The 15348-nt window shown below is 39.7% G+C and overlaps 1 protein-coding gene across 1 annotated transcript in view; it reads right to left on the bottom strand.

The window, feature by feature from the left end:
* The window catches only part of PPP3R1 (protein phosphatase 3 regulatory subunit B, alpha), an 87473-nt gene that overhangs the window by 30323 nt on the left and 41802 nt on the right, over nt 1-15348 (bottom strand). The window contains exon 2 of the mRNA XM_051842834.3: nt 12045-12084. Coding sequence (XP_051698794.1) covers nt 12045-12084 — 40 coding nt within the window. The remainder of the gene's footprint in view (nt 1-12044; nt 12085-15348) is intronic.

Below are 15348 nucleotides of genomic sequence, written 5' to 3'. Positions count from 1 at the left end.
TAATGTTATCCTGGGATTTTCCTTGATGTCTTACGGATTTTGGTTCTTGGATTTCATTTCACCTTCTTGAACTTCTGCTTTACTTTTGGCGGGTACATGTTCAAGAATTTATGGAAGCTAGATTTCCCAAGTCCTTACAGTTCTGGAAAAGTCTTTAATTTGCTCTCACATTCAAGTGATCATTTGGCTGGTATCAAATTCTGAATTTTGGAACTAAGAATTTTGAATGACTCTACTACTTTCTAGCATCTACAGCTGCTGTTAAGAAGTTGATGCCAATAGATTCCTATTCCTTTTAGATCACCTTTTCTTTGTCTATAAGTTTTTAGAGTTTTCTTTTTACTCTTGGAATTTTAAAATAGAAAGAAGTTGGGACTAAATGAACATCTGTTTTCATTTATATTTCTTGGCCATTGGAAAGTACTTTTAATCAGAAGATTCAATTTTTCAGCCCAGGTAAATTTTTTATTTCACTGATTATTTGCCTTTCTATTTTCTATTAATAAATTTCCTAAAGTTTCCATTTGTAAGCTATTATTCTGTATTTTTTCCTCAAAAATTTTTTTCTTGCATATTTTCCCATATCTTTTACCTTTTGTTTTAACATTATGAGAAAGATCCAAATATTTATACTTCCTCTAGGCTACTTATGCTTTTTCATCAGCTAAATAAGTATTTCCATATTCTGGCTACAAAATTATGGTAAATAACCAAGTTACTACATATCGTAGAACTCATTACTGAACCTATATTTTTTGTCGGCACTGCCATGATACCAAAATTTGACAATGTAGATAATGAAAATAGAGCTAACACTTCACTTTCATAGGGCTACTTTTCTTTTTTTCTTATTTATTTATTTATTTAGACAGGCAGAGTGGACAGTGACAGAGACAGACAGAGAGAAAGGTCTTCCTTTTGCCGTTGGTTCACCCTCCAATGGCCGCCGCGGCCAGCGCACTGTGGCCAGCGCACTGCGCTGATCCGATGGCAGGAGCCAGGTACTTCTCCTGGTCTCCCATGGGGTGCAGGGCCCAAGCACTTGGGCCATCCTCCACTGCACTCCCGGGCCACAGCAGAGAGCTGGCCTGGAAGAGGGGCAACCGGGACAGAATCCGGCGCCCCAACCGGGACTAGAACCCGGTGTGCCGGCGCTGCAAGGCAGAGGATTAGCCTAGTGAGCCGCGGCGCCGGCCTTATAGGGCTACTTTTCTACAAAGTATTTAAAACAGAGTGGACAACTCAAGCATTCTTAAAAAAAAAAAAAAAAGAACTATAAAAGCAAAGCGAAGTAACAATCCCAAGTATTTAATGCACCAAAAGAAAACCTCTCATGCCTTTCTTCGTTACTCAACTGTGATGCTTTACTCAAAGCAGGCAGAGAACAAGTAACTTTCAGTGCCTAGGTGAAATTCAAACATCACAGAAAGGTTTCAAAAAGATTTTTAACTGTTAAGAAACTGAATTGGTATTAATATTAACAATATTTCTTCTGAAGGTTTCTGAGATGATGAAAAAAGGTTTCAGTATGAAGTAGACATTAGCATTTAGAACACACATTATTTGAAATAAGTCAAGTCAGTTCATACAAGAAAACAAAGAAATGCTTAAATGAAGGAAGAAAACCAAATTAACTTTAGATTAACTTCTCTGAAAGAAGTTTTCAAAATCAAGAAAACCCTTAATTTAGAAATTAACTTGTAAATCTCTCTGAAAAAAATTAATTAACAGAAATTAACAGCACAAAATAAAGTCAATTCAATGGGATTTCTGGTGAAAAATAATTTGACATTTATGCATATGAAGGGTCTGCAAAAGGGAGACATTATGGGGGCAGGGCTTTTAGCCTCACAATTAAAACGCCTGTGTCCTGTCTCAGAGTGCCTGAGCTCAATTTTCAGCTTTAGTTCCTGATTCCAGCTTCCTGCTAATAGAGTCTGAGAAGTAGCAGCAACAATTCAAGTGATTGGGTTCCTGTCACCCACATGGGAAACATGGATTGTGTTTCAGGCTCCCATCTTCAGCCTCAGGTCAACCCTGGCCATTGTGAACATGTCTTTGGAGAAAATCAGCAGAGGGGAGCACATCCCCAGCCTCTGCCTCTCAAATAAAAAAATTATTTAAAAAAAAGAAAATTTGTATTATGAAAAAAACTTAGGCACAGACTTCAGTTTTTTTCACCAAAATGTTTTAACATCTTTTCTTAAACATTTTTCTTTAACTATTTGAAAGGCAGAGCCACAGAGAGACAAAGATCTCCCACCTGCTGGCCTACTCTTTAAACATCCCTAACAGCTAGGGCTAGGCCAGGCAGAAGCCAGGACCCTAAAATACAAGCTGGGTCTCCCACATGGCTAGCAGAGACCCAGCCACTTGAGTTACCACGTGCTGCCTACCAGGGTGTGTATTAATAGGAAGCTGGAATGGGGAGAACAGTGGGGACTCAGACCCAAGCACTCCAAACTGGATGTGGGAGTCTCAAGCACTAGGCCAAATGCCTACCCCCTAAATTTATCTTTTAATTCCATTTTTTTTATTAAGTTTTTTTTTCTTTTTTTTTAAGATATACTTATTGGTTTGAAAGGTAGAGTTACAGTGAGTTCTTCCATCCTCTGGTTCACGGCTGCAATAGCAGGAGCTGAGCTCATTCCAAGCCAGGAGCCAAGAGCTTCTTCCGGGTCCCCCATGTGCATATAGGGACCTATACACTTAGGCTATTTTCTAGTGCTTTCCCAGGCCATTAGCAGGGAACTAGATGGGAAGTGGAGCAGCCAGGACTCGAACTGGAGTCCATATGGGATGCTGGAGCCACAGGTGGAAGCTTAACCTACTATGTTGCAGTGCTGGCCCCTCCCATAGTTTTTAAGGAGCCCTTGTTATCTAAACTTTCAAATCAACTGTATATCTTCAATCTAGAAACAAAAGTGCTTAAATGTGAAACTGTATTCAAAGTTGCATCTAGAAATGCATTCATGATTTCTACAGAGTCCATTATGAAGAAGAAAACAGGCCAGCGCCGCGGCTCACTAGGCTAATCTTCTGCCTGTGGCGCTGGCACACCGGGTTCTTGTCCTGGTCGGGGCGCCGGATTCTGTCCTGGTTGCTCCTCTTTCAGTCCAGCTCTCTGCTGTGGCACGGGAATGCAGTGGAGGATGGCCCAAGTGCTTGGGCCCCTGCACCCGCATGGGAGACCAGGATAAGTACCTGGCTCCTAGCTTCGGTCAGCATAGTGCACCGGCCGCAGCGTGCCCGCTGCGGTGGCCATTGGAGGGTGAACCAACAGAAAAGGAAGACCTTTCTCTCTGTCTCTCTCTTTCTCACTGTCTACTCTGTCAAAAAAAAAAAAAAAAAAAAAAGAAGAAGAAAACATTCCTTTAGTCTGCAAAGTTGTTCCTGGGTCTCCTACTTACAAAGAAAATTAAGAAATCTTTTTAGGTAAAAGACTTAATCTTTCATCTACATTCAGACTATAAAAAAGGCCCCATAGTTGTTGGGGTCAGCGCCGCGGCTCACTTGGCTAATCCTCCGCCTGTGGCGCTGGTACTCCGGGTTCTAGTCCCGGTTGGGGCACCAGATTCTGTCCCGGTTGCTCCTCTTCCAGTCCAGCTCTCTGCTGTGGCCCGGGATGGCAGTGAAGGATGGCCCAAGTGCTTGGGCCCTGCACCCGCATTGGAGACCAGGAAGAAGCACCTGGCTCCTGGCTTCGGAACTGCACAGCGCGCCGGCTGTAGTGGCCATCTGGAGAGTGAACCAACGGAAGGAAGACCTTTCTCTCTGTCTCTAACTCTACCTGTCAAAAAAAAAAAAGGCCCCATAGTTGCTAATTTTATTAAAACCATTCAACCATTCACCATGATATTGGTTTTATTAACAGTAAAAATCAGTTGAATCTGATTTTCCACTCATGCTTTCAATTGTGCCTCGTGCTAGTCCTTTGCTTAAACCATCTAAGTGAATATTTTGTACCCACTTTTCCAAGTTTTCATGCTAAGTTACAACTAAGGTATCTACTTTGAGCAAATCACCCCACTAGAGTATATATTTCCTACTCCAGACAGGCTAGCCAATAGACAGAAACAAAGTCACACTGGTCCTTAATGATTTAACTCAATAAAAGTTAAACACTGAATTTAATAATGAAAACAAATAAAAAGAATACTGTCTGGTACATAAGTGTAATACAAGTATGTAGTATTATTATTTTTTTTTTTAAATTGGGAAATTCTTTAATTTTTTTTTTTTTTTGACAGGCAGAGTGGACAGTGAGAGAGAGAGACAGAGAGAAAGGTCTTCCTTTGCCGTTGGTTCACCCTCCAATGGCCGCCGCGGCCGGCGCGCTGCGGCCGGTGCACCGCGCTGATCCGATGGCAGGAGCCAGGAGCCAGGTGCTTTTCCTGGTCTCCCATGGGGTGCAGGGCCCAAGCACCTGGGCCATCCTCCACTGCACTCCCTGGCCACAGCAGAGGGCTGGCCTGGAAGAGGGGCAACCTGGACAGAATCCGGCGCCCCGACCGGGACTAGAACCCGGTGTGCTGGCGCCGCAAGGCGGAGGATTAGCCTAGTGAGTCGCAGCGCCGGCCCAGTATGTAGTATTATTATTTATGATGGTAAATACTGGGTTTTCCCAGAGATGCACCCTTCCTGAGTTGTTACTAGCTTATTCAGTCAACAAATATTCAAACAGCATTTGTTTTCTGCCAGCCATTGTACTAATGTTTTCACCGTCAATGTCCCAATTATTTTCTTCTGTTTAAACATGTATTCAAGAGGGGACCACACATGCGCATATGCGCGCGCATGCACAGGAAGAACTCCCATCCACTGGTTCACTCAAATCCCATAATGGATGGGCCAGAGCCAGGAACTGCGAATTCATTTCTCCCACATGAGTGGCAGTGACCCAACTGCTTAAGCCATTACCTGGTGCCTTCTAGGACCTGCAAAAGCAGGAACCTTAAATCAGGAGCCAGAGGCAAGTATCAAAAGCAGGCAGTCCAACATATGTGGGTGTCTTAACTACTGAGCCAAATGTTCACCCCAATTCTTTTATTGGTGAAAATAAGCTTAAACAGCCAGCTCTTCTTATTATAGCCTGCAGTTTGAATGTCACACTTAATTGTAATTAAGTGATTATTTCTTTTTGATTTTACTCTTAGTTACTTCCCTTTCCCTTTTTTCCATTAATTAAAAGTTTTTTTGTAAATGAAATTTTCAACCTATGCAAGTCTAAAGAATATAATGAATCATATACCCATTCATCAGTTTCAACCACAGGCATGTAAGAAATATTTTATTTATATTCCCATGCTATTTGAGCAAATTCCAGACATATCATTTCCTTGTAACTACTCAGTATTCATAATTATTATTATATGTAAAAATTAGAAACTGCTTAATATTAAATAACCAGTGTTCAAATCTTCCCCAAAAGTCATACATGATCTTACAGGTTTTTTAATCTATCAGATGGGTGACTGGGCAATGTGTCAATAAAATAAAGGTGATCTTTAGTTATAGTTTCAGTGAAATAACATATGAAACACTGCATCAGGCCAACAAATTAGTGGAAATAAGGAAATGGAATGTATATGCTCTTCTTCTGAGCTCAAATTTAAGAATGAAGAAAAACTAGAAGGTATATACAGGATCAGAACCAAAGGCTAAGTCTGTAAAAAGAAGAGAGGAAGAAGCTGAGGGCGTAAATGAAATTAGGAAAAACAAAGTAAATTCTTAGCAATCAGATAAGAGAAAAAGTATAATGGAAAAACCAACCTTGAATAATGGGGGAGTATATCAAACTGTGATAGCTGAAGGCAAGGAGGTTAAGATTAAGTATGAGATCAGACATGTTTCTGTGTGTGATAGACGGAGATGAGAAGGGAATGAGGTTAATGCTTAAAATGTCTGGCTTTCTGAAGCAATAGGAGGCAAAATCATTTATTAAAGGTAGGGAATTGCAAAGGATTATGCAGGGGTATTGGACAGAATTTTGATGATCTGGCTAGAATATGAGGAGACTGGGAAAAACAACCACAAAGGGCAAAAAATTAATTGGCATTCAAACTCTACACAGCTTTTAATAGCAATCTCAAATATCACCCATTCCACGAAGCTTTTTTAATGTCCTCAACCAAGGTGCTTTTCCCCCTCCTTGGGAGCTTGCTTTCTTTTTATTTCTTATAACAGTTTATTTATATTGGCACAGGCCTGGAAAACACAACTTATAGCATTCAGGGGTTTATAATCTTTTTCAAAAGTAGCCTATTTTTACAGGGAAAGAGGAAAACTATGTGAAGAGCTGAGAGAACACTGAAGGTGAGGGAAATTATGGAAGGTTTCACAGAGAAGAATGAATTGAGGTGAGTCTTGAGGAGATGAGAAGGCATGACAAGAATTAACCTGAATAGTTTAGAATGTGAACTGGCTCAAGGAGTGGTATTAACAACCCTATAAATGATAGTAGCTGTTTACAGATAACACTATGTTCTTCCGGTAATGAAGCAATTTGTGAAAAAGCAAAAAAATTCACTACAATGTATAGGTGGGAAAAAAAGTGGTGATTTTAATGTGGGCAAGCTCATTTTGGGGAAAATTCTTTCATGCTATATATAAAATACATATGATAAAAATACATTACATTCTAGTGAACCAAACAGAGAATAAAAAAAACTACATCGTGGACAACAGAAGAATTTACAGATTCATAGCTGGTTAAGCAACCACTAACAAGTGTAGATCTTCAGTGACAAGGCTCAAAGAATGGACAAATAAGAAAAAAGATGTATTAAGTTCTGAGGATAAAACTGAAAAGAACAGCTTTAACAGAGCATTAAATCTATTCCAAATGCTTACCATACATATAAAAAAAAACTTGGCTTTCACCACCCAGACACACAAAGGGGAAGATAGCTTGCCTTTTTTCACTGCACCCAGGTAAATGGCTCCCAATCTGTTTTAAAAGACAAGCGAAAGAGAGGAATCTGGGAAGGATGTCCCCTAGGATCTTACTACCTGAACTTCCTAGTTTTCACCTTCGTCAGAGCTGTACTAGGAACAACCAACACCAATGCCTTGAAACCTAGCTAATTACAGACTCCCCTACCTCTTTCTTGTCACTAGCAACTGGCAGAATAATTATGTAATTAAGTTATAGGAGGAAGTAGCAGATTTTCTGAGTGAAACACTTCTAATTTTAGAGAAACTATAAAACAGACACACTAACTTTGCCACAGACAAGAATTGTAGATACAAATAACACCCAGAGTACCAATCTGTAATTTCCCTTTCTTGACCATATTCCCAAGAAAAGTTAGTTGTGGAGTAGTGACAGAAATGATACTTCTCAAATCCAGAAGGTCACTACTGTTTACAACAGGGTTCAGCAAACTCTCCTATAAAAGACTGCAGAGCAAACGTTTTAGCTTCTGGTGGTCTCTACTGCAACACAGAACTCTGACACTGGCGCCAAAAAAAAAAAAAAAAAAAAAAAAAAAAAAAAAAAAAAAAGCCATAGGTAGTACTCTCATGAAAATAAACAGGCCTGGCTATTTTCCAATAAAACTTTATTAATGAAAACTGCCAGCAGGTAGTGGTTTACCAATCCCCAGTGTATAGAATCATAATCAGGTCTGGTTTTAGCTAATTATAAAATATTCTGGAAGTAATATTTTTATGTTTAAAACAAACATACTAGCCGGCTCCGCGGCTCACTAGGCTAATCCTCCGCCTAGCGGTGCCGGCACACCGGGTTCTAGTCCAGGTCGGGGCGCCGGATTCTTTCCCGGTTGCCCCTCTTCCAGTCCAGCTCTCTGCTATGGCCTGGGGAGTACAGTGGAGGATGGCCCAAGTGCTTGGGCCCTGCACCCCATGGGAGACCAGGAGAAGCACCTGGCTCCTGCCATCGGATCAGCACAGCATGCCAGCCGCAGCGGCCATTGGAGGGTGAACTAACGGCAAAGGAAGACCTTTCTCTCTGTCTCTCTCTCTCTCACTGGCCACTCTACCTGTAAAAAAATAAATAAATAAAAAATAAAACAAACATACATGCTTACATATGGTTCTAATTATCTAAGAAATTCATGAAGTAAAGCCTTGGAAGAAATAGTAAAATAGAGTGTAAATAGGAGTTGGGATGGAAGGATTAAGGGTGACTGGTCATATATCCCATCATTTATTTTTAAGCTAAAAAAAAGTAGGAATTACAAAATGGAAGTTATAATCCATTAATAAATAAGTGTGTTCATGGTAACTGCTAAAAGAAGAGGGGAGGAAGTGATAGAGAACAGCACTTACAGTGAGAGCTGAAGAACAATGAAATTAGTCAAGTAAAGAGCTAGTAGGAAAGCACACTCTGCCCAAACTCACAAGCAAGCAAACGCGATGATGGGAATGAAACAGACAAGAGTTTTATGAAAAGAAAGGAGACTGGTGGAAAATAATAAGCAATGGAGAAAGTGGAACACCACCACAAAATGGAAGTTATACCTCATTGCAAGTAACAGGTCTACATCCAAGTCAGGGCCTCATCAAACAGATGGCTGAAAGTGTGGTTTCTAACAAGAGAGGCTCAGAATTTCATTATATCTTAATCTACTAATGGCCTCCATTCCAATTCTTAAGATATCTTTTTTTCACACTAGAGATCTGTTTTCAAAAAATTTGCATAAGCTTCCTGGTCATCTGGTCCTTGAGACAAGAATTTCTGAGCTTCTTTCTTTAAGTTCTTGAGTATAGTCAACAGTCATCATCCTATCCATATTCCTTATTACCCTTAGAAAATTCAATATGCATTTTATTTTGGGGCTGGTATCGTGGTGCATAGTGGGTAAAGCTACTGCCTGTGACAGTGGCATCCCATATGGGCACTGGTTCTAGTTCCAGCTGCTCCACTTCTGATCCAGCTCTCTGCTCATATGCCTGTGAAAGCAACAGAAGATGGTCCAAGGGCTTGGGTCCCTGTCACCAACAGGGGAGACCCAGATGGAGCTCCTGACTCCTGGATTCGGGACAGCCCAGCTCCAGCCACTGCAGCCATTTGGGGAGTGAACCAGCAGATGGAAGATCTCTCTCTCTCTCTCTGTAACTCTGCCTTTCAACTAAATAAATAAACCTTTAAAAAAAGAATAAGCATTTTGTTTTATGCAACCATAAGATTTCTTTACCACTATATGTCAGACTACCAATGTCCATCTTCCCATGATGGTGAGGTCATTACTAAGGTCATGCAATCTGTATTTCCATCACCGTAAGAATGGACTGACTATACTATTTCTGAAATTACTGCATTATTCAGGGTCCAACTATAGATAATAAAATCAAACTCTAGCCACAGTAGAGGTTTTTTTGAACATCAGAAATCATTAGAACACAATGAAAAAGACTCTGGGGTTGAATTTTAAGAAGAATTTACATAACCAGACTACAAATGGGTTGTCAAAAGAAATATTTCCTGCCTTAAATGCAGAAAGCTATATAGTACTTGAAAAGTTTCTGACTCAGGGCAGGTGCTGTGGCATAGTGTGCTGAGTCTCCACCTGTGGTGCCAGCATTCCATATGGACTCCGGTTCGTATCCTGGCTGCTTCTCTTCCAATCCAGCTCTCTGCTTGTGCCCTGGAAAAGCAGTGGGAGATGGCCCAAGTGCTTGGGCTCCTGTACCTGTGTGGGAGAACTGGAAGAAGCTCCTGGCTCCTGGCTTTGGATTGGCTCAGCTCTGACCATTGCGGCCATTTGGGGAATGAACCAGTGGATGGGAGACCTTTTTCTCTGTCTTTCCAACTCTCTGTAATCTGCCTCGCAAATAAATAAAAATCTTAAGGGGAAAAAAAAAAAAAAAAAAAAAAAGGAGGGGCCGGCACTGTGGCGCAGTGAATTAACACCCTGGCCTGAAGCGCTGGCATCCCACATGGGCACGGGTTCAAGTCCCAGCTGCTCCACTTCCAATCCAGCTCTCTGCTATGGCCTGGGAAAGCAGAAGACGGCCCAAGTCCTTGGACCCCCTGCACCCATGTGGGATCCTGGCTTTGGATCGGCACAGCTCTGGCCGTTGTGGCCAGCTGGGGAGCGAACCAACAGATGGAAGACCTCTCTTTCCCTTTCTGCCTCTGCTCTCTCTGTGCAACGCTGACTTTCAAATAAATAACTAAATCTTTATAAAAACAAAAAAAGGAAATTTCTGGCTCAATATTGCACACAAATATTCAAATCACAACCAGAATCCTACCAGCAGAAACAATAAAAACAAGAACAAAGTTTGACTCCCTTCTATCTTCTAAACCCCACATGAATATAACTGCAGCAGTAACACTAAGAACTCTGTCTACAAAAGAATGTGAGACACCTACTTGTCAGTTTTAAAGTTTATTCCAGAAGAAGGTTTAAATGATGTTGACCACCCTTGGTAATAGAACATGAAACACTGATTTCCATGCCAACAGACACACTACTAAAGGAGAAAGCAACTAAAAATTAATTAAAGGAATGAAGTTGCTTAGAGGAAATAATAAGAATTTGAAGATGTAGAGGGAAGGGGTTAAGGAAAGGCTAGAGCAGAGAGGACTCGATTAATGAACTAAAATACCTAAGAACAGTATGACCAAGGACTTGTTTTAAAATACTAAGTTATGAAAAAAATAGGCCACAAGGAAGAATAAATATACTGTTCTACATATTAAATAGTGATTTCTAAGACTTAATTCCTAACCTCAAGAATTAATAGTAGTGAAATAAAACTAAAACACATTGGAATAGAAAACTGTGGTGGTACCATCCCGTAGTGTTAAAGGTAAAGGGGACGTCAAAGGGCTGGTGTTGTGATGTAGTAGGTAAAGTTACCACTTGTGACGCCAACATCCCAAATGGGTGCCAGTTCATATCCTGTATGCTCCATTTGTAATCCAGCTACCTGCTAATATGTCCAGGAAAAGTTGTGCAAGATGGCTCAAGTACCTGGGCCCCTGCTACTCATGTGGGAGAAAAAAGATGCAGCTCCTGGCCCCTGGCTTTGGCCTGGTCCAGCCTCCAGCCATTGCAGCCATTTGGGAAGTGACCCTGCAGATGGATAATCTCTCTCACTCTCCCTTTCTATAATTCTGCCTTTCAAAATAAATAAATACTTTTCTTTAAAGAAAGGGGGGGGGGGGGAGTGTCAAAATGAACAGGACCTTGATGAAACAGTTACTGAGACTACCACCATATGCTATGGGTTAAGTCTTTTTTTAATTCTTAGTGCAATATTAATATTACAAGTAAATTAAGTTTAATTAATTATAAATTTACACATGGTATTTCAAATATTAAGACTTATATGAAAATAAGATCTTTTTTGATCTTAAAAATAAAAAACATTTTAATTTTAGAAAAATGTTTTAGGCAAGGCTTTTATCCTGAAAATTTGTTGACAGGTCTGATAAAGACAGAGCATTCCTATTCTCAAAATTTAAAAAAACTAACAAAAAGTTTGTAATTCCATTTATTCAAAAAACAAAACTACAGATTTAATGTATGTTGTGTGCATTATCTGTTTCTACTTCCTGAATATATGGGAAGCCAGGACAGTTTGGTAGATCTGTGAAACTACTTTTGGTCCATAAAATATGAACACAAGTAACCTAAGTCATCTCTGTGCCAAGGCAGATAAAAGCACACTATGTAGGTCCATCACTTGTCTCTTCTCCAGTGATCTTGGAAATTAGGCATAGAGATGCTGTCATTACATGACAAAGGGGTCTGAATCAATGAGTCAGCAAGTAGAAATGAGCTCCTCAAATACACCTTGAAGCTTTGTTAACCTGAAAAACTGTTATGTCAAACACTCAAGATCCATGGGTTTATTTGTTACCACAGCACAGTGCAAGTAAATGCCCATTTTAAAATTTCCTTACTCTAGTAATTTAGAAAGACTATATGTCCAACGAAATACCCATTTAAAAAAAAAAAAGGCCTAACTTGCTATATAGATACTTAAGCATATTTCATATAGATGTGATATATATACAAAGATACGTGAATAAAAGAAATGCTTAATAACAAAAATATTTGACTTACAGTGTGAGCACATTTCCAAAGGGTAACTTGCTTCATTTCCCTGGGAGAAAAAAAAGAAACAAATAGTCACTAAATTGACACAAATTTAAAGAAAAAATTTAACAAATATTTTAAGTCACAAAACACAAGAAAATACGTCATAAACTAATATGTCTATACCTATAACTCTAATTTTGTCTTGCTGGGTGAACTCATTTTGTGGTAGAGCTCAAAATAAAACCTCTCTGGACATCTCTATTTAAACGAAGAGCTTCCTGAGACTGTGAAGTGAGCAGTTTAAAACCAATGCGTATTACCATATATAACAAATTGCCTGCTTTGAAACAGAATCTTTCTATATGCTGTATAACTAAAATAAGAAAAATATGAATGAAATGGCGAGTCCAATAAGACAGCCACTTAAAACTTACTTCTAATTTTCTGTTTCATGAGAAGTCTTTATCACATGGTAGACTAATTTACCTAAGCTCCCAATTTTTAAAGAATATAAAATCTACAATCTTCTACACTAAAATTCTGTGTGAAATACAATTAAGGAAAAAATGTTCTAGAAACAATGCCTGCACAACTCTTGAAGACTGAGCCCAGGGAGGTCAGGTGTCTGGTGGAAGAGCACACCATCTGATCAGCAGTGCAACCAGCAGCTCTAGATCTAACACGAAGATTCCAAGTGTAACAGATTCACAGAGGTAGAATCATGAAGCTCTTTTAAAAAGGTCTATAGAATATTTTTTTGAAGTTTTACTTATTTGATAGGCAGAGTGACACAGAGGGAGAGAGAGAGAGAGAGAGAGAAACAGATCTTGCATCCACTGGTTCACTCCTCAAATGGCCACAATGGCCAGGACTGGGGCCAGGCCTGGGCCGGGCTGAAGCCAAGAGCCAGGAACTCTATTCAGGTCTCCCATGTTGGTGGCAGGGGCCCAAGTCCCTGATGCCTTTCTCGGTACATTAGCAGGGAGCTGGATCGGAAGCAGAGCATCCAGGACTTGAACTGGTGCTCCAACTGGGATGCTGGTGTGAGTCTTTAAAGTTCAATGGTAAACTGAGTACCAAGCATCCTATATCACATTTATGTAATCCTGACCCTGCCTAGCAACTAAATAGTAATAGGTACACAAAAAGATTAAGACTGAAATATTTGACTAGACTTTGCTACTAAAAATAAAATTTTCTAGTATGGCTGGCATTTAAATTCCCAAAAGTACCTTTAATTCTATGTATAAATAAGGTCTAAGAAAAGTTTTATCAGTAAATTAGCATGAGTTTTTGATCTGTTGCCAATAACCAGTCTTCTTGCAAATTATAGAAGAGAATGGCAATTTTTCAGAAATGGTTAATTTAACTTAAGGTAACTTCAAATATCAGATATATATTAAGGTGAAGATAAAAGAAATAGCAAATTTTGACACTTTTGAGTGAATGTAGGTTTCTGCTTATTTTACATGTCACTTAACTGATCTTAACATTTTCAGTATGATTCCTATTCTTTACCATTTTTTAATTTTTAAATTATTCCTTTCTTTTTCTTATTCTTATCTACTTTATAATTAAGTATGTTTCTTGAAAGACTCTCAAAAGTACACTGATATTTTATTTACTACATTTTGCATTGTCAAGTTTTTGTTTTATTTTGCTAATGAGTACCAGTTTTAAAAATGTAGGTAAAAGGGTTACATGACAGTTTCAGGCAGGATTTTGAAACTAGATCCTTTTTTCTACAGCCCATTGATCTTTACAGTGTTATCAATTCTTTAGAAATTATACCATTCATCTCCTCTATTTATCTGTACCACTCCCAGCTGGCCAGCATCCATGTAAGACCCAAAGATCAGACAGGCCAAGGCTCCAAAGGGCTTCTCCATCAACACTAAATAGCTTAGAATCTGTATTTTCAAATGGTTATTCCAACATCCACTGCTCTAAAACTAACATCATGCCCCTGCTAAAAGTTCAATAACTCCTACTGCCCTCAGAATAAAAAACTAACAATCTTTAGAAAGTCATATAAAAACTTTTAACTGACAGAACTCTTAAGCGCAGGTGTGGCTTGGGACACAGGTATCCCATATCAGAGTGCCAGTTCAAATCCCAGCTAACTGCTGTCAATCCAGCTTCCTGCTAAGGAGCCTAGGAAAGCAGCAGATGAATGCCCTGGGTTCCTCCCACTCAAATAGCAGACCGAGATGGAGTTCCTGTCTCTTGGCTTCAGCCTAGCCAAGCCCGGTTGTAGGCTGTTGTAGGCACTTGGGGACTGAGCTACCAGATGGAAAGATATTTCCCTCTTGCTGTCTCTGCATTTCAGATAAATAATAACATTAAATAAATAAATTTTTAAAATAAACATCTGTATCTGGAGCCACCCTCACAAGTAGTGCCACAGTCTCTATCCTAACATCTCCCTGCTTTTATACTCTGTGTATTGTATCATTTGAACTTTTACATTAAGAATGTCTTTAGTTTGTCCTTCATTAAAAAAAAAATGAACAACCACAAAGCAAAACATGGCAGTATAAAGATTTTGTCAATACAGTTAAAATAATTTTGCCCCATGTTGCCTTCATGCTGAGTCATCAGTAAAAGGTGACATTTTGGAGCTTCATAACCAATCCTGTCCCCAGAATCTTGAGCTTCTATCAGGGAGTATTAAATTTATCATGACTGTTTCATTCACATTTGGCCTATGAGGTATGGTTGGTTAATCTCTGAAACTAAAGCAGAATTATATTTTAAAAAAAGTTACTTTGTAACCAGAAAAACTAGAATTTCTGAAAACAACTTAGTGCTACAGTAAATTTCTAGCTGATAGCTCCCAAAATTGGAAAATAGTGAAATAATGACACTGTGGGAGACATCCCGAATAATACACTGGCATTTACTAAGAGAATCTCTATAAAGCCATACAATTGTATTTAAACACTTTTTAAATTCTTTTTTTTTTTTTGACAGGCAGCGTGGACAGTGAGAGAGAGAGACAGAGAGAAAGGTCTTCCTTTTCCGTTGGTTCAACCTCCAATGGCTGCTATAGCCAGCGTGCTGCGCTGATCCAAAGCCAGGAGCCAGGTGCTTCCTCCTGGTCTCCCATGTGGGTGCAGGGCCCAAGCACTTGGGCCATCCTCCACTGCCTTCCCAGGCCACAGCAGAGAGCTGGACTGGAAGAGGAGCAACCGGGACAGAATCCGGCGCTCCAACCGGTACTACAGCCCCGGGTGCCGGTGCTGCAGGTGGAGGATTAGCCAAGTGAACTGTGGCTCATATAAGAAAGTCTGCAGAATTCAAAAAAATGCACCATATGACCAAATAA

This window comes from Oryctolagus cuniculus, chromosome 2 (genome assembly GCF_051225735.1).
Source record: "Oryctolagus cuniculus isolate XC-2025 breed Fujian yellow rabbit chromosome 2, ASM5122573v1, whole genome shotgun sequence".
NCBI classification, from domain to species: Eukaryota; Metazoa; Chordata; class Mammalia; order Lagomorpha; family Leporidae; genus Oryctolagus; species Oryctolagus cuniculus.
The sequence above is the reverse complement of the archived record's forward strand: the minus strand, read 5'-3'. Positions and strand labels throughout refer to the sequence as shown.